At 45.2% G+C, this 18,765-nt stretch overlaps 1 protein-coding gene across 2 annotated transcripts in view; it reads right to left on the bottom strand.

Moving 5' to 3' along the window:
• The window catches only part of AOAH (acyloxyacyl hydrolase), a 133,723-nt gene that overhangs the window by 13,754 nt on the left and 101,204 nt on the right, over positions 1-18,765 (bottom strand). Inside the window, exons 14-19 of one of the 2 annotated variants that reach the window (XM_019726325.3) lie at positions 17,846-17,882; positions 17,007-17,081; positions 9,538-9,710; positions 5,072-5,130; positions 4,922-4,981; positions 3,548-3,644 (exon numbers count right to left, since the gene is read on the bottom strand). In XM_019726325.3, the coding sequence (XP_019581884.3) occupies positions 3,548-3,644; positions 4,922-4,981; positions 5,072-5,130; positions 9,538-9,710; positions 17,007-17,081; positions 17,846-17,882 (501 nt within the window). The remainder of the gene's footprint in view (positions 1-3,547; positions 3,645-4,921; positions 4,982-5,071; positions 5,131-9,537; positions 9,711-17,006; positions 17,082-17,845; positions 17,883-18,765) is intronic. The other variant, XM_074341003.2, reaches the window with a different exon arrangement.

The following is an 18,765-nucleotide window of genomic DNA, read 5'->3' as shown; positions in this document are numbered from 1 at the left end:
CTTTATGAATGATCCCTTGGGTTTGATGTATAAGGTATTTTCTTTATCTGTAAAGTCAGAGAAACTCTGCTAATGACCAGCTTTTCAGAGATGCCACAGAAGAAGATTCATAAAATACTTGGTCGCGCCTTGATCAACAGCAACACTCGCAGATATTTAAAAAGAAATCTGCATCCTGGTTAGTCAGCACCATGAAATCATTGGTTGTTTGTACAAACAGATACATAGGAGAACTAAGAACAATGTTTACTTCAATTGAGTTGTGGGAGTGGAGGGCCGTGGGTGGTATAGTTGAATGGTCAGAGTGAAAATGTCCTTGTCAGCCAGGTGACATTTTCCTTCCTCTGGGAGATGTGGCACAGACAAAGAAAGAATAAGGACATTACCCGCTCAGGCTGGCATTTCCTGAAGGGAGGGAAAATTGCTGCCTCTGTTTAGTTTATAACCAGTTGGAGGATGAGTCAGCAAGAGAGAAAAAGTCTTTGGAGATGAGCAATCATCTTTCAGGGCTGGACTGAGGCTCTCAGAGTGGAGAACAGCAGACTCCCAAGGGTCAGGGACCCTCCACTGCAATTTGCTTTGTCACAGGGCGTGAAATTGTAAGTTTCATATTAAAAACGAGGATATTGATGACGCCATAGTCAGCTCAAACATAGTAGAGAAAGGAGAGGAAAGATTTTCATGTGCCTCTTAAGACAGCAGATTTAATAAGTGATTCTATAAGGTCTTTATTTTTGATAAAAGAAGACTGCAGTGATAATGAGATGCATTTCTACCGCAGCGTCCTCTAAGGAACTGAAAGTGACCCCTAGGCATGACTGGAGATGGGAGGCGGGTTGGACATAGACAGAGAATAAGCATTTATTCTCCATTTATCACATGCCCTGGAAGAATGTAGTAGGAGCTTTCCATGTATTGATGGCAGTGGCAGTGGGAGGATGCAAGTTAACAGTTACTGAGTCCTTACGACATTACAAGTGTTGTCTCAATCCTTGCATAAACCCCTTGTTTAGTTAGTGCTACGTTACACAAAAGAAAACAAAAGCTAAATGGTTATTTAATTTGCTCCAAGTTACACAGTTATTCTGGGTCTGAGCTGGGATAGGAACACAGCTCCTGTCTGGTTGTAAATTCTGGGCTCTTCCTGTAATGGCGCACTGCACCTACATGAGGTAGGCCCGACTTCCCGGATGAGGAGCTGCTCAGGTGTGGGAGGTTGCCCAGGGAGATGGATCTGGGAGCAGGTGACCCCTTGACCTGCCCTAGAAAAGGCTACGATGTCAGGGTAAACATTCCCTTTGCAATAATCTCACCTTGGGCATAAGTGAAGCCCTTGGCAGAGTTCCTGAAACCTAGATACAAATTCCCGCTATTTCAGAGGTGGATACGGTGGCACCGCGAGATTCCATGTAGACACTGTATCACACAGATGTTCATGGGGGCGGATCCCAGGGCTCCCTTTCCTCTGCCTTCACACGCCCTCCCACTGTGTCTTTCCCAGTGAAGGGCCAGGTGGAGAAGGCCCTTCACCAAAACAGACCTTCACATGAATACATGCCAGGAATTTACAAAATCTCAGGAAATTCTTTGAGCCGTTGATGAGAATTTCCAAGCAAGGAGAAATACCAAGGAGAGTTCTCAGTAAGGTGACTGACTGCCATTTGATTTAGAATATTCAGTTCAGTGTCACTGAACTTTTTTGTGTGTGGCTTTGTCACTGCGTTTATTATTGCTGTGACGACAAGGATGGGCTGATGACCTCTGCGTCCAAGCATGAAAGGTCATTAGGAGAATGCTGGCCAGTGCTGGGTCAAGGATAAACCACTTTTCTCTAGGTCCTGCACGGAAATAAGGACAGTTCTGTTCTGTTGACGCGATCGGCCCAGCCCCTATGCAGCACATAACGGGAATTAATAAAACTCGGTGACTAGCTGACTAAAGTTATTAATCTTGGAGCATTATAAGCCCTATTTATTAAATTTTAATGGGTCATCTGTGGATTGAGTTAAAATGCAGATTCTGATTAGGTAGACCCTAATTAGGAGTGGGGCCTGGGGTTCTGCATTTATTAGTCACCCCCCATGGAGGGGACGCTGATCACCCCAAACCACACATTGAGTAATAAGGGTGTGAGGGACTGGTACTCTTTCCTGAGACCAGCAGTGCCCCAGGCACGGCTTTTAGGGGTCTCACACATTACTTCACATCGTCATCCCACAGATTTTGTACGGAGGTATGGTATGTCCATTTTCAGGTCTGGAAAGAGAGCGCAGACATGTTCGTTCAGGGACTTGCCTGCAGTCCCAGAGATAATAAAGGACAGAGCTAGAGGCTACTTTGGAAAATGAAAAAGTCCCATGTGAATGCTAGACATTATTATATTTAATAACTTTATATTCAAGGTTGGTAATGATCAAAGATCACTTGGTGGTATATTTGTTTACACCAGGAATTCATTAGTGAGTCTTTAACTCTGCATTTTAATGAGCGGTTATTTATCAAAATGTCTCTCCCCATGAGAGAAATATGTATCACCTAGGCAGGAAATCTAGTTAAGGGAGATCAGTCTTGTTGAAAAGATGTTCAGAATTGAAGTACTAGAGTCTGCAAGGCCAGCGTGTCAGCTAATGTAATATTTGATAATTCATGATGGCCATCTGCTTTCTCCCAGCTGCTGGGGGCTGGGGGGTGAGGGCTTGGAGGGTTGGGGAGATGGAGAGGATAAACTCTGGAAGAGAAATCATCCATCCTTTGCACACACTGTAAAGCTTTTCATTAGCTTCGTGTCAGCTGACAGTCAGTCACCAGGAGGCTTTTCTCTTGTACAACAATTGCTTAGCAATGAAAATGAGACGGGGAGGATGAAAGCCAGCACATAATCATTTTTCAGAGTCAAGATGTAAAGGAGGAATCCGTCGCTTCAGTACTCATGCCTGCTTTTTGGGGGCCACTCATCAGTGACCCCTGGTATTTGGACAGAATACTTAAAAAAAAAATACTAATGTTCTTTCCAGGAAGCTGGGATAGGGGTTGTCCACTTTGCCTCATGCAAACTTGAGCTTCCCCCTCCCCAAAGAGACTCTGATTTGTTTCTTTATGTGTAGGGCCCGGGAATCTGTATTGCTACTGAGTTCCTGGGTAATTCAATGCCTACTCTGAGAGGCACTGCCTTATGCCTTATTCCTGTCACGCTCCCCGTTAGCCCCCCAGTAGGTGGGGCATTGCTGTACAGGCAAGGACAGGTGAGGTGACTCCAACCACCTGCTGCTGGCTCCCTGCCAAAGCTTTCTCCAACTGGTCACTGGCTCTGTTGCTTCAGAGATTCTAAAATGATGGTGAATAAGGAGTGATGCTGAGCTCCCACCTTCCCAGAAAGAGTGTCACACTTTGCCTTTTTACAATACTCAGAGCTATTAGTGTGTCAGGATGGTCAGGAACCCCTGTCCAATCTACTGCCTGCTGGCTTATAAACCCCTTGCTCGGGCAAGCTCTAAACAGTAGCTGCTGCTTTTGTCTTGTCTTAATACCCAAACCCAGCAAAACTTACTTTCCTGGAAGTCAAAAGCCATGTAGAACAGATCGAAATTTGTAAATTTCTTGCTGGCTGCAATTTTTTTCAGTGTATTGGAGAGTTGTTCCGCTCTCTGAATACGAAGGAAACAGAGGATGCAATGAAATTGAGACTTTGGCTTTAGCTCCAATTCCAGCAGAACAAAAAATCGATGGTCCCCACCCCCACGCCAAGCCTTAAGCACAGAGCCGCTCTGCACATTAAATTCTACTCAGGCACAAGTGGCCAACGGACACATGAAACTCTTAAAATTCATTAGGAACCAAATCAGTGCAAAGTAAAGTAATAAGATACCACTTTTCTCCATGGGATTGGCCAAGAAAAGATGAACGATCATGATAATATAGAATATTGCCGTGGGATAGGTGACGGAGAATGTCAATTTGTTTAACCTTTCTAGAGCGCAATTAGGCAAGATGGATCAAATCCTTAAACATGGTGTACTCTTTGACCCAGTAATTTTTCTAGAAATTTGTCTTAAAGAAACAGACATGGTACACAAGGATACACACACACACACACACACACACACACACACACACACAACATAATGCTATTTATTACAGTGAAAAATTGGAAATTTGTATGTCCAACCCCAAGGGATAAGATAAGTCATGGTGCGTTCCTATGCTGTATGCTCTAAAATGATTAGAAAATTAGGATGTGGAGGAATAACTTATGAGCATCAAAAGGCATAAAACAGTATTCTGACACTGTGTAGACAAAACCCCGAAAATATCTAATTAAGAAAGTAATATTGGAAAGACATATGCACATATTAACTTTGGGTGGTGGGATCTGGGGTGGAATTTTTGTTATTGGACTGTGTGCTTATTTACACTTGCCAAGGATTTTTTTAAATTGAAACATTTCTTTTGTGAAAAAAATTCAATGAATCTTTTACAAAGATATTCAGTACCCCTGAGAAATTGCATGAACCATGGGTTCCCTTCAAGAAGACAGGAGGGCTCTGGGGTACCTGGTCCTCATTTGATGGGGGAGAACTCCAGTCATACTGGGCCTAAGCTTACTCGCTTCTCTCCACCTCTACTCGTATGCATAGGACCGGCTTTAATGGGTGTGTGGGTGTGTGTACGTGCGTGTAGGCCAGAGACAGGCAGACACAGGCAGTGCTGAGAGACACAGTAAGAGTGAAAGACCCACAGGAGGCAGAAGGAGAGAGATAGGGTGTCCCACACGCTCTCGGCTCTCAAGCCCCCTGGAAGCGTGATGTCTCACCAGCTTGGATGCCATTGCGCTGCCACAGTGCCACCCTCAGTGAAAATACTGCAGCAAACACAAGGGACAGAATGATTCGAGACGACATCAAAGCACCTGCGAGAGTCCTACCTCTGAAGTGAGAGTGCGGAGTGTCTGGTTGGAAGACATCCAGCCATGGCAGGGGGTGACCTGAAAGCAGGAAAACGGTATGTGATTATAGAGGAACACGGCTGGTGATGAGGGGGAATGTGGCGTTGGGACACGTCAGCGCGAGCTCACCTGAAGGCAGCTCAGGAAGGAGTAGAACTGGTCATAGGTCACGTCCTCGTTTAGCTGGCCTGGAACACAGAGGTCAGGAAGCACTCAGAGACAGCAGCCAACTGGAGACACGTGTGGAGGACCTGCCTCCCCGGCGGAGGGCTGGCCTTCCAGGTCCTGCCCTGAGTTTTCAACTGTGGTTGCTTTTGAGGAATGCTGGGTGCTTCCCTCTCTGAGCCCCTAGAAATCAGACCTGGAGGGGGGAGGGGCCTTAAGGAGTTCCTGCCCTTCCTGAACTGTGGCCGTGGGCTTGGGCAGGCCCTGGGGGGCCTGACCTCATCTGGACCCCAGGTGGAGGTACAAGGGCCCCATACGGACCAGCACACCACTACCAGTGGACTTTGCAGGACCGTGGCTTTGTCCAGGCACTGGGTTGAAATGCCGAGTTCCTGTGGGGTGCAGGGAGCATTCAAGGAGGTAGTGACAAAGCCTCCCTTCCAAGTTTATGAAACACCCAGGTCTGACCCAATGCTCCATGCTGAGGGCCTCGCAGGACATTCTGAGTGTCTGAGGGTCTCCAAGAGTGCTTGGGCAGCCATTGGAGCGGGGAGGTCCGCAGAGTAAATCCCTGCATGGCCCAGTGGAAGTGTTATTTGAGTCCCAAATAGTAGATATGCTGTACACTTACTGTTTAGGTGCAAGTCACGGTGGTGCCTAAGAATCAAGGCAGTGAATGCCACATGCAAGTTCATCCAGAGCTTTTCCAAACACAGACTCTGGGGTACGGGGTGGGGTGGGGTTGTTCCCTCTTCTCAGTGTCTCCCCTCTCTTTCCCCCCTTACAGCATACCCACCCCCGAGCATATTCAGCTTTCGTGCTGTGGTAGAGACACAAAATCCAGGCTCTCCCAAAGCTCAGGGGTGAATCACTGAGTTCTTATCCATTAATACTTCTCTCACGCTCGAAAAAAAATAAAGGAAAATAATAGGCCCTATCTCTGAGCAGAGAGAAAGATTGAAGGTGATAGAACACAGTCTTATTTTTCACTTATGTTTCAGATCAGTTAGACTGCTAGGTAGATTCAATTTTCTTGTCATAGAGGAGAAATACATTATCTCTCGGTGTGGGTGAGTGAATCCCACAACTGGAAAACTACAGGCTGATTATCACCATTAAAGTCACAGTGACACACCACGCCTCGGCTGCTCCCCACACATGTCTGCGTCTTTACATTTCAGATGAATCCCAAACCACTGGCTTCTGTCCTTGCTTTCACTTTATGGGCTCATCATGGGGCCCTGAGCTCTACCTTTCCCCAAGATCCTGCTTTTCACCACTGAGGTTTCTTTCCCTCGTGTGTGTGTGTGTGTGTGTGTGTGTGTGTGTTATAATTTGTCTTCTCTCTGTATGTGTCCCTACGTATCTCAGCCCAACCCAGCTGCAGTGACTGACACATCCAGCCTGCACTGTGCACCCTCGGTTCTCCTTGTACATGGCTGACTTGGCTCTGGTCCCCTCCTGGGACGGCCCCTGACCTGCAGCCGTCCCTCCACCATCTTGTTGGAACCACGGCCTCATAATAAACTTTAGGTAGCTTGGCTGGGACCCTGACACCCTGCTTGGTCCTGCTGAGTCCTCTCTCCCGGAGAGGTGTCCTTTCTTTCTTTCCCCTGCCCAGTGGCTGAAGTCTCTTCAACCTGGGGGAGGTGGCACCTCATGCCTGACCCTAAGTAGCACTCTGGGACCTTCCCCTTTCCTACCTTCAAGCCTATCCAGAGGGATTGAAGCTTGTCCTGCTCCTGGATTCTGGGGACTCATCTGCTGGATCCCCACTGGGGGTTAAGCCCAGTCAAAATCTTGTTTTATCCCAGCTTATTCCCCTCTTCCTGCTGCCCTACAGCTGAGGTACCAGCAAGCTCAGATGAGCCCACAAGGCGTGCCGTCCCCCTGGGCCTTCTCCCAGTCCGTCCCTTCCCCCTCTCTCTCCCTGCCCTCTGGCATGGGCTCCAGTTGGACCAGGCTAATCAAGGGAAAATCTTAGTGTGAGTAGGTCGGTCTGCTGCACAGGATAAGGGCATGTTCGGTGTGGTTAGAAGGTAACTGGGAAAGCTGTGAAGAGTTGGTTTCCCCTCTCGCCTGTTAGCGGTTAGGGTGACTGGGGCTGGTCACGCGGAGGGTCAGTGGGGATGCTCGTGATGGGCTCACGGCTTAGAGAAAGAGAAGAGAACAAAGAGTTCTTATGTTTTTCTCCTCTTGTTGGCACGGTCAGTTTGCCACTTACTCTTTCTTTTTAAGTGTTACCTTTTATCCCTGTTACTTTAATGGTATTGTTGCTTTTTGAGGAGTCTGAGTATAAAAACTGATCCTAGGGGGGTTGGGGGGTGGGAGATGAGGGTAAGGGGATCAAATATATGGTGATGGAAGGAGAACTGACTCTGGGCGGTGAACACAAAATGGGATTTATAGATGATGTAATACAGAATTGTACACCTGAAATCTATGTAATTTTACTAACAATTGTCACCCCAATAAATTTAAAAAAATTAGTCATAAGAAAACTACTGTGCAACCCGAACTTATGATCCTAAAAAAAAAGAAATTAATAGCATCTCAAGATGCTATTAAAGTTAAAATAAAACTTGTGAAGAAAATTAAAAAAGACTGATTCTCCCTACATGTCATACCTGTAAAGAGGCAGTGGCTGTGACTCCCTGGTCAGAAAGCAAATCTGGTGAGGAAAGCTGGTCAAGAATGACCAAGACAGAAGGACTGTCCTGCAGTGGCCAGGAATTGTAAGTGGCCCCCCATGTGTGTGTGTGCGCACATGGGGGGTGGGTGGGGCACTGGCTGCCCAGTGGGTGTCATATGCTCCCTCTGAAGACAAAAGGGCATGTTCTACCCCAGCCGGCTAGAGCAGCAGAGTGTGTCTCAGTCGTTTGTAAGTTCTTTAGGGCAGGGTCTTTGGTATTTATTGAATGCTGGGACCATAAATGAAATTTTAGGCCCCATAAAAGCTATCAGGTATTAACAAAGATCAATCACACGTCCATGAAATACGATCTGGGGTACTAAAACTTAGTAAAACCACATGAATTCAGACTGGGGGAAGCCAGTGATAGGACATAAGGGACACTACAATATATTTTAAAATGCATTACGTTTTAAGTTTAACAGTGATTGGGGTAAGACACATTGTTGTTCAATCTTTGTGGCAGAGAACTTTCAAGGAAGGCCTACGGGCAGGCTTATTTGTAGCGGGAAACCCCTGACCTCTGGATCGTGGTCTGCCCTGGGGACAGCTCCCAGGATGCTCATGGCTCATGCCAGTGCCACTGACACTTAGGAATTTCACTGTCAGGAGCTATATACTCTTTCCCCTAGCGGAGTTGTCTTTTCTCTCTCCTTGAGGACGTGGACTCCGTCTTAGTGTCATCTTTACCCCCAGAGCACATAATAGCTATCTCGGACATATTTATGGAAAGGGTGCCTTCCTCACAGATGGTGTCTGAGAGAACTCCTCACTGGTCAAAGCTGCCCTTTCTCAAAAGATCTTATGTAAGTAGTATCCTAATGTGTGAAACTTACTCTTGGGTAATTCCTCAAAAAGACTATCCATTTCTCGCCAGGAATTTTAATTAGCGGTAGAGACTGGGTCTGTCAGAGCCTTTGGCAGCCAGACACTGGCTGGGTAAGTGACTCTCAAACATGGCCGAAGAGGACAGGTGCTGGGAGGGAGGGAGTCACATCCTGGCAGGAGTGTGCTGGGAACCTGGTCCTCCAAAACACACAAAGAAGAGGCATGCTACACCCAGCTTACATATACAATGAGCTGTGCAACATTTGGCAAGCTACCTAACCTCTCTGAGCCTTAGTTTATTCATCTATAACATGGAATTAATGAAAACGTCTATCTCACAGGGGTGTATTATAGATTAGCATGGCAGCCCTGCCTACTGCTTTTACAGCGTAATGCATCTGGAGTGCTAGAGGTGCTATCAGAAGCATCTGGGGGATCTTTAAAGCACTTCAGAGCCCAGGAATCCAAGAGAGCGTAGCAAGCAGGGGCAAACCCTCTGGGTGACCGTCAGCTACAGAATTCTATCTGGCCACCAGGGGGCACTCGTCACTGAAGTTCAGAGAAATCCTTTCCTTTGACCAGGGCTTTCGGTCTCTTTTTCATTTGGGCTTCGTCAGCTCCTTCTAGATTTTACCTTCAGTTAAAAGAGTTTCCTGATTTAAACTCTTACTTTTCAGTTTGTCCTAATTCTTCATAAAATACTTCTGCTTTTTCTGTCTTTGGATCTGATTCTGCCCACCTTTGAATACTGACCTTTAGATCCTGGCCCTGGGGGCTCTTCCCTTCATTAGTTCTGATCTATGTACTGTGATGGTATTTTAGGTGTATTCCTATATAATGTGAACTATATATATTTGAACTAGATATACATGGACATTGTTAAAGAGTAAAAGTATCTTCAAACTGATACCGAGAGGATGATATCTGTCGTGCAAATGATCCCAGAGAAAGCCTCCATCAGGTAAGCCGTATAAAATAACGTGGCTCCCATTCGGCAGGTGGGAATTTAGGAACTTCAGAGACTCCATGACTTTGGAATAGAATTGCTCAGGAGTGGTCATGTCTGGGACCGGGTCAATCTTCCTGTTGGTAAAATAAACAGAAAACATCTTAGTAGACTACAAGGATAGATGCATGCAAATATAAAATACCTGCCCCCTGAAACCCCTTTCTCCGCCCTCCCTAGGTGGTTATGGTGCTATTTGCAAAGTATTCTTGGCTTCCTGTCTCCCTTGTGGTTGGGTGGGCCATGTGGCTGGTCTGCCTATGGGTTGTAAGAAGAAATGACGTATGTCATGTTTGGTGGAATGAGAGCTTCTAGAATGCTCTTTTTCTTTGCCATGGGTCTGGGCAATGTTCTACATAGCAGTTACTTCACCAGTCTGAGTCCTAGAACAGTCACATGATGATTTTTGATAGATATGTCGTGTGAGTCAGAAGTAAAGGTTTGTTGCTTTATTCTATGAAGATTTTAGGGACTGTGTGATCCTGTAGCATCACCTCACCTATCCTGACTGACACACGCAGTGAATGGAATCAAAGGAGTCTGGTGTTGATTAGCATTTGTTTGACACTTTGAGGTCTGCAACTTGGTCTTTAAGACTTTCCACATATACTACAGTCAGGGAAACAGAATTTCACGGAGAAATGAAGTTACATTATGGGTCCACAATGTATCCTTCCTTTTTACACCGAATTTGAGCCTTCATGAATTTCTTGATAGACTGCTATTTTAGGCTATATCCCTGTAATGCTATCTGCCAACAGGCAATTCCATTTTGCATTAATGTCTTTCTTTTCATACTGTATTCCCCCCAAAATAAGACCAGGTCTTATATTAGTGTTTGCTCCAAAAGACACATTAGGGCTTATGCTCAGAGGACGTCATCCTGAAAAATCATGCTAGGGCTTATTTTCCAGTTAGGTCTTATTTTCGGGGAAACATGGTAGTAGTGCTTGTGCTCTATAGAGGATATTTGAAATTTTAAATTATATTTTTCTCTTCTTGTTTCATAAAAGTTAGTGAGAAAAGGAAAAGAAAGTTTTGAAAGTAGTTACAAGAGCATGGGCCTAAAAATCAAAGAATTTAAGACAAAGATGGAAATCACAAGTGAGCTGAAAGTAGCAAATTTTTAGTTTCAATCAGACATTTTTTGAATTTAAGCTGGTTGACTTTGGTTTGGAAAAAAGCAAATATAAGTAATGTACAAATAAATATATTCTACAAATACACTGTTGAAAATTACTCATAAATTTCTTTTTTTTTCCTTCTTTCCTTCCTTCCTTCCTTCCTTCCTTCCTTCCTTCCTTCCTTCCTTCCTTCCACCTTACAAGGCAAGGTGTAAATAGGGATGTTAGAATATTTTTTGGCTTTACTACGTAAGTCTATTATTGTTCATTTTTTTTGCACAGTTGACTTTTGTACACACTTTCAGGGACACCTCAAGTTCAAATGAAGTACTAACCTGTACTTACCTGAAAGTATGGATTCTCTAAGGTTCTCATCTACTCGAGGCTCTAAACTGCCTGATGTTATCCTGAATGAAATAATGCTATAACTTGTTTTCTATTTTGAGTCCTTACAATTCCACATTTTGGAATAATCCTATAGTGGGTTGCATAGCATCCCTCAGAATATGACCTTATTTGGAGCAGATGTAATTAGTTAAGATGAGGTTATATTGTATTAGGGTGGGCCCTAACTCCAATACTAGTGTCCTTATAAGAAGAGGAGAGGACACACAGACACACACAGGGAAGAAGGTCATGTGAATATGGAGGCAGAGGATGGAGTTATGCTGCCACAAGCCAAGGAATGCCAAGGGTGGATAGGAGCCACCAGAAGCATGAAAGACAAGGAAAGATTCTCCCCTAGACTCTTCAGAGGGAGCATGGCACTTGATTCTCGACTTCTAACCTCCAGAACTGAGAGAGAATAAATTTCTGTTCCTTCAAGTCATCCAGTTTGTGGTACTTTGTTACAGGAGCCCTAGGGAACTTAATACAGATTGCAAACCAGGAAAAGTAAGTCCGTTACATACAGGCTGGACCCAAGGCATAAGTGACATGGCAAGACGGGACAGAAAGAGGTCCCCAGGGATATCTACCATTCTTACTTTTAAGGGAGGTCCTAAAAGGACATTGTCAATATAATTTTGCAGGGACTTTTTCAAAATGTATCAAAATTTGAAGTTGACTTACTCTTGACCTTGAAATTTGACCTTCAGAAAGTTGTTCTTTAGTAAAATTTCCACAAATGTACATACAAATTGCAACACTGCTTGGAATAGTATAAAACTGGAAAAAGCTAAAAAGCCTGCCTGCATACATTGTAGGAAATCCATGCCGTAGAATGCTGTGCTGCTATTAAAAAGAATGGAGGAACTAGATGTAGGTGATTGTTGCTCAACATCCTGAGTGCACTAAATGCCACTGACTCATTGTTCACTGTAAGATGATTAATTTTATATTATGTGAACTTCACCTCGATAAAATAAAAAAGAATGAAGTAATCTGTGTGTATTAGCACGGAAGGACTGCTAAAAAGTGTTGTTTATCGAAAAGAACAAATGGCAGAGCAATAAGCATAATCATTTAATTCAATGAATATTAATAAATATGTAAATTAGAATTTGCTTAGAAAAAATCTGGCTGGAAATACATCAAACTCTCACGATTGGTTAACTTGGAGCAGGTCTGAGCTGTCTCTCCAACCACATGCAATCAAGATGAATTAAGACGGAGAAAGTCTCCCTGACCATCTATTTGATGATTATTTTTTGGTTAGAGACACAACCATGATGATAAACAAAGAATCTGAGCTAATTCATACTTCTGAAAGGGGCACCCCCCAAATTAAGCAAGCATAGCCAAAATGGCTAATGACTCCGTGAGATCACGACGGAAGCCTTGGTGCTGCTAATGAAATGGTTTCCCATCATCTTTGCCCCATCGTGTAAAGCCACTTAATTTACACGTGTGTCGTAAAACCCTATGTGCATGGCAAAATTAACCAATTCTTAGCTCAGACAAGGGCAAAAGGGTGTAAGTGACAGATGGAGGAGCAGCCCTTCTAGATGCCGTAGAAGATGCCTTCTGGCTTCTCAACGCCAGTTTGATCTGTTAGTTCTAGTACGTTGGTGACCCGAGAGTCCCAGTGGTTTGGGAAACGCCTCCTAGGCCTTCATTGGTGTCAGTCAAAGGCTGAACGGGTTGAGCTGGGAGCGTCTAACCCTTTTTCAGGTGTCCTGGAGCCCAGTGTCAGGGCCACTTCGCCATCCTGTTTTGCCTACCCATCTCGGTGCCCTGTATCCCCCTTCACACGCCAGCAAGCTCCTGGCAGTCACTCAGATGGAGAAGTGAAGGGTTTGCCAAGTTTACAGAGGAGAACTGGCCTGGGGGGCACAACGCTTACGCCAGGGAACATAATGAGAGATAAGTCGGTGCCCCACCGCTGTGCTCTCACACCTGTCAGGAACACACGGCCGGGCCTGGAACAGATAAAGAGCCTTGCCCCTTGGGGGGCTCAGGGCCTGTCTTTGTCCTAATGAATTGTATCTGATCATGCAAAATATGCCTAATGATTTGGGTACAGGGCTGTGATCATTTCATTACCCAGGCAGGTATTCCAGCCAGGTTTCACCTGGCTGACACCAGAGAGAGGTGCCCCCTTGCAAGGAAGTGGAAAATGCGGAGAAACCTGCTGTGGAAAAAGTTTCCCAAAACCAGAGTGAAAGCCCCAAGACCTGTCATAACTGAGAGCTCAGACCTTCTCACTCACAGCTAGCATTTGAATTTCGAAACACCCAGGTAATAGAATTAGCCCATTTCCTCAGGCCAGCCAGTTGTAATCACATCACGGACCTTCCACCCAATGCCCCCGAAGAAGCTTCTTGACACAGCCTGGGAATGGAGTGGGGACTCCTGGGCCCATATTCCCCCAAGCATAGAGATCCTGGGTCCCTTACGTGGCTGTGGCCTGGGTGGGAAACTCCTTATCATTTCCTTGGCCACCAGGCCTCCATGGAGGAGGCCGGGAGAGGAAATTCCTCTGAGCAGCAGTTGTACCCTTTCCCTTTTCTGGGGGTTTCCTGCCATTTGATTGGGTAGGATGCGTTGTGTCTGGGCAGCCCCGGCTCCGTGCATCGGCACCTTGGCTGACCGCTTTAGTGCAGCGCTAATCAGCCGTCCGGGGCGACTTCTGAAGCACTGGTGTTGCAAAAACAAATATTCAGGGCCCGGGGCACACAAACACCCTATGTGGTGTGGTCCTGGCTCTCTCGTGTGAAAAGTATACAGTTTATAATTTCTAGGTCCACTATAGAAAATGGAACCATGTCAATTTGTGTGGCTAGTGCTAGGTGCTTTTGTAATGCGATCACATTTCCAGCAATGATGGTGTTGTTTTCGGGGCTGGCGTGTTGGGATGTTGGGGAAATGTTGTCACCACCCTTTATGATCTCAGGGTCTGAAGGCCATTCCCGTTTCCCATTGCTCCCCTGCGACCTCAGGTTCTGGAGCGGTAGCTCACTCACATTTGCCCCATTTCCTGGAATCTTTCTCCTTCTGTATCACGCACATGCTTTCATGGGCAATCATAGAAAAGTCCAAGGAAGCTGGTTAGGCCAAATTGAATAGTTACAATGCGAAAGTGAGGTTTGTCGCTATTATTTTCTCTGTTTCTTGAACTTCAGACACTAAGAGCTATCTTCTAATCATGACCTTCATTCATTTACCAAGTATTTACTGAATAAGTACATGAATTTAGAGAATTGAGAGAGATGCATATATGGGGTCTGACAATTAAGTTTGCAAATTAATCCTAGAAAAAGTGCTAATACCTCATTGCTGAATATCACTATGGTCACCTTCAAAGTATTCCCCTTGGGAAGCTGTGCACTGATGCCAGCTCCTAGTCCACCCTTCAAAGCAATTTTGGAACTCTTTTTCTGGAGTGGCCATCAGAGCTGTCATCGTATTACCCTTGATGTCCTGAATGTCATCAAAATGTCTTCCTTTCAATATTTCCTTTATCTTTGGGTAAAGAAAGAAGTCATTGGGGGCCAGATGAGGTGAACAGGGAGGGTGTTCCAATACACTTATTTGTTTACTGGCTAAAAACTCCCTCACAGACAGTGCCGTGTGAGCTGGTGCATTGTCGTGATGCAAGAGCCATGAATTGTTGGCGAAAAGTTTAGGTCGTCTAACTTTTTCACACAGCCTTTTCAGCACTTCCAAATAATAAACTTGGTCAACTGTTTGTCCAGTTGGTACAGATTCATAATGAATAATCCCTCTGATATAAAAAAAGGCTAGCAACATCGCTGCAACAAGTTCTTAAACTTAATTGTCAGACCACATCATTGGCATTATTTTGGAAAGAGACAGCATCGTCATCAAAAAAAAAAAAAAAAGAGAAAAGTCAAGCAAATATCCCCAAACTTGTTCCAGGATGGACTTATTACACAACTCATTGCTGGCGTGAGCTTTTTATGAAATCACTTGCTCATTTTGGGTTATCCACTCCACCTTGACATTCTGGCAGATGGGGAGGTGTAGTTGCCATCTGTCTTTATTTTTCTACCCCCTCCACAGGACATTGCAAAGTGGGCATCACAGGGACATCCCTCGCTGCCAACTCCTTCTTTCCCCCAAATGCTTGCTGCTTCTTTGCCCAGATCCTGGCAGGGGAGAGGCTGGCACAGGTCTCAGGCTGATGGCTGCCTGCCCTTTGGCTCTTTGGGAAAAGAAAAGCAGGAGTGGACTGCTTTGTGAAAAGGCAAGCAGGTTCCACTGGAGAAGGTCAGCTCCAGGGATTTTTGGCTCTTGGAGTCAAAGCCTCTCTCTGCAGGTGTTTTTGACTCAGTGTGACAGTTTGTTCCTGTCCCCTCAGGGCTGATCTGACCCAGGTTCCATAAGCAGCTTGATGTGAAGGACTGTGGCTTCCTTGCCATGTATCCCTGAGCCTGGCACGGAGCTTGGCACACCATAGGTGCTCAATACATACCACTGAATGCATAAAAGAAAGTAAATCAGGCCTGTGTGGACTACAGAAAGAGCACAGCAGTTCATCAGGGAACGTGGTTTGGCAGTCAGCCTTGCTGCTCAAGACAGTGGAAGCAAGGCCTTCACATTGCAGACACTCAGCTTCCTCATCTGTAAAATGGGGACCATTGTACTTGCCTCTTGGCTGCTGTGGGGATGAGATGACATAGAAAGTGGTGTAGCTCTGGGCTCCTGGCAGGTTTTGGGGCTATTTGCTCTTTACCAGAGAGTTCCAGGTGGTTTATCACCGAGGTTGAGACTTGGGCCCAACGTGTAGCCTTGGCAAACTTGGGGTTCTGGGGGAGAGCAGTGAACAAGCTTAGGGGGTGCCAAGGCAGAGTCTGGCACATAAACATCTCTGGATCACAGTGTGGTATCCCCTGACCCGAACTCACTTCCCTGCTAGGTCTACACCTCCTTCACCGTAAGTTGTAGGGCTCTCATGGAGGTGTACATGAGGTGTCTCATGGAGGTTCACATGTGTAGCATGAGGGCAAGCACAGGTTAATAAGGTTGAACTGGGAAGTAGGGAAACCAATGGGTGGGCAGTGAGCAGGACGGCCTGCTTCTAGCCCGACTTGGGGTGGGTCCAGCTCTGTCACTAGTCAATTAATTGGGCAAGTCATGTGACTTCTCTTGGCTTTCCGTTACTGTTTTCTAAAATGGTAGCTGGGTGGCTATTGGGGAGTTGTTCTAAAGCCGATGTCACCTTTTTTATTCTTTTTGGCCCTGATCACAGGACAGATGACATTCACATGTGTAGCATATTCTTAGGGATATACACAGATTTTGAGAAACCTTCCAAACTAAGGCATTCAACATTTTGAGATCATTACTGCTAGTAGCAGGTTAGCAAAACCACTTCCTTACCAGGGGCCATGGGCATAAATAGGATTGGCCATGAATTATGTGCAGTTTCTTTGCAAGCACTCTAAGTCTAGGGTATCTCTGCCACGTGAGCAAGTATATGAAAATATGAATGAGGGAGCTGTCCTCCTGGGGTAGCTGGGATTCTGCCTTATTTTATTGAAAAAGTCATGATTCTCCATCTTGGATGCTTGGATAGCAGGAGTATATTTCTCGTGACACCGCTCAGAACTGATCGTGGCAAACCCACTGATGAATCAGAGTAAAGAATTCAGGGGTCAGATTTTTTTTAAAAAGGGTTTTTCAGCTTTACGGGTTGGATTCGTTGATTTCGCGTGTGTTTAGGACTTCTTCAGGTAGAGAAATTCAGTTCAACAGCCGGCTACTGTGACGGAGGGGAATGGAGTGGAGAAGAGGTGGAAGCCCAGAGTCAAACAATTTTTGAAACCTTCTTTCTCAGTAACTCACCTGCCACAGACATCATTTCCAATCATGGCGTATATGACGATGGCTGGATGGTCCAACAGCTCTTTCCTGGACAAACTGAGAATCCACAGACGGAATCGGAACGTCAAACACTTGCAAACCTAGCTTTGTAACCCATGTCACAGGCTGGGCCTGTGAAAGAATCTTTGTATGGCCACCCTCTGGGTAACTTTTTGCTACTTTTCTTTCATTGTAGTATCACTGTTCCCATTCCCCCATCTTCTCTATGGTCTGTAACCCACTTTCCCATCAGGGAAGGACCACCTAAAGGCATAGAATTGAAAAGAGTGGATTGAAGTCTCCAGTAGGGGGATACGCTACCACCTTCTTAGCATCTTTCACAGCTCTTGTCATCAATCAACACAGGTGAATTACCTGGGTTACGTATGTCCAGATTCATTAAGACCTCCTGACAGTGGTGAGCCTGTAGTTAACTTTGAAAAATCAGGGGTTTCTCAAAGTTTCTGTTCTGAGCACCCAGGCTCTTGCTTCTTACTTTTAAGTAAAAAATGAGCACAAAATTGTTTTCTCGTTCATAAAGCGGGAATATGAAACACTCCTTTTTGTCTTTTTCAGATTCTTTGGTCAGATCTCAGTTTTATCCACATCACATGAATTTTTATGATACTTCTTCAAGGCCTATGCAAAGTAATCACTTCCAGGGCTCACTGGCCCACAAAGGGATAATCTCCCAGTGTTTGCAAAGTGACTAGCACGCTACTGCTGCTCAGTAGAAGTGATTAGACAACAGAGTTTTCATTCATTTTTCAAAATGAGAAATCTAATTTAAAAACAACTTCTTACATCCCTCTTCCACTTACCTTTCTATAAATCTCTCCAGGTTTTGGGAGGATGCACCTGAATAATTAAAATTAATAATTAAAGTTAGTGAGTTCAATTCAACACTGTCAGTGTGAGAGTCTGATTGACTGAAATCATGGAGGAAGCATTATTGTACAATCAGAGGTCGTCCACACCCTCATGCTGATGAGAACAACTTCCCCTTGGAACTCTCCTTAGTGGGTCTTATGTCAACTTGGCCTTATATTAATATAACCCCAAAGTCTTTGGACTCACAGGTCTTAAGAGAGTTCCTAAACATGCATGAGGATGCTTTCTAGGAGCTGTGAGAAAAAGGTATCTATCTATCACCAGTGAGAGAACGCACCCAGAGGGAAGAGAGAACAGGAAAAAGGATCCTTTGAGAACTACCCATCTCCCTAGAGAGCCCCATGAATCGCCTGTTGGCGTTCCTGCTCACTGCTGAGGTTCCTCCTGCTGGCTGTCCTGTGCAGGGTTCAGTGTGTAAGGTTGATACAGCTCAACCCCTATAATGGCATACATGGCCACCCTCCCTCATCGCTGCTGCCACCTGTAATGTAGCTCTTATGTGATAGTGGCATTGTTTGCATACTCATTTGATTGTAGATACTCTGTTAAGCACTTATATTATTAGTTCATTTAGGCCTTAGTACAACTGGGTGAGATAGGCACGTAGGATCCCCATTTTATAGATGGGGAAACTGAGGCCCACTCAAGTGACTTGCCGAAAGCCACACAACTAATACTTTGTAGAACTGCAATTCAAGCCCTCTCCCTTCTGCCTGCAATATTAAGCGCCGTGTGAAATTGCTTCTCTAGGCTGGAGTCTAGAAAGAGTGAACCCAAGTGGGATTTTTTTGTCCCTTGGAGGCTGGTCTGCAGTAATAAGTGAGTTAATCCTCAGGTGGGTGGGGTAGCT

The sequence above is a fragment of the Rhinolophus sinicus genome, chromosome 4, assembly GCF_057876585.1.
Source record: "Rhinolophus sinicus isolate RSI-liver-muscle chromosome 4, RSI-T2T, whole genome shotgun sequence".
NCBI lineage: Eukaryota > Metazoa > Chordata > Mammalia > Chiroptera > Rhinolophidae > Rhinolophus > Rhinolophus sinicus.
The sequence above is the reverse complement of the archived record's forward strand: the minus strand, read 5'-3'. Positions and strand labels throughout refer to the sequence as shown.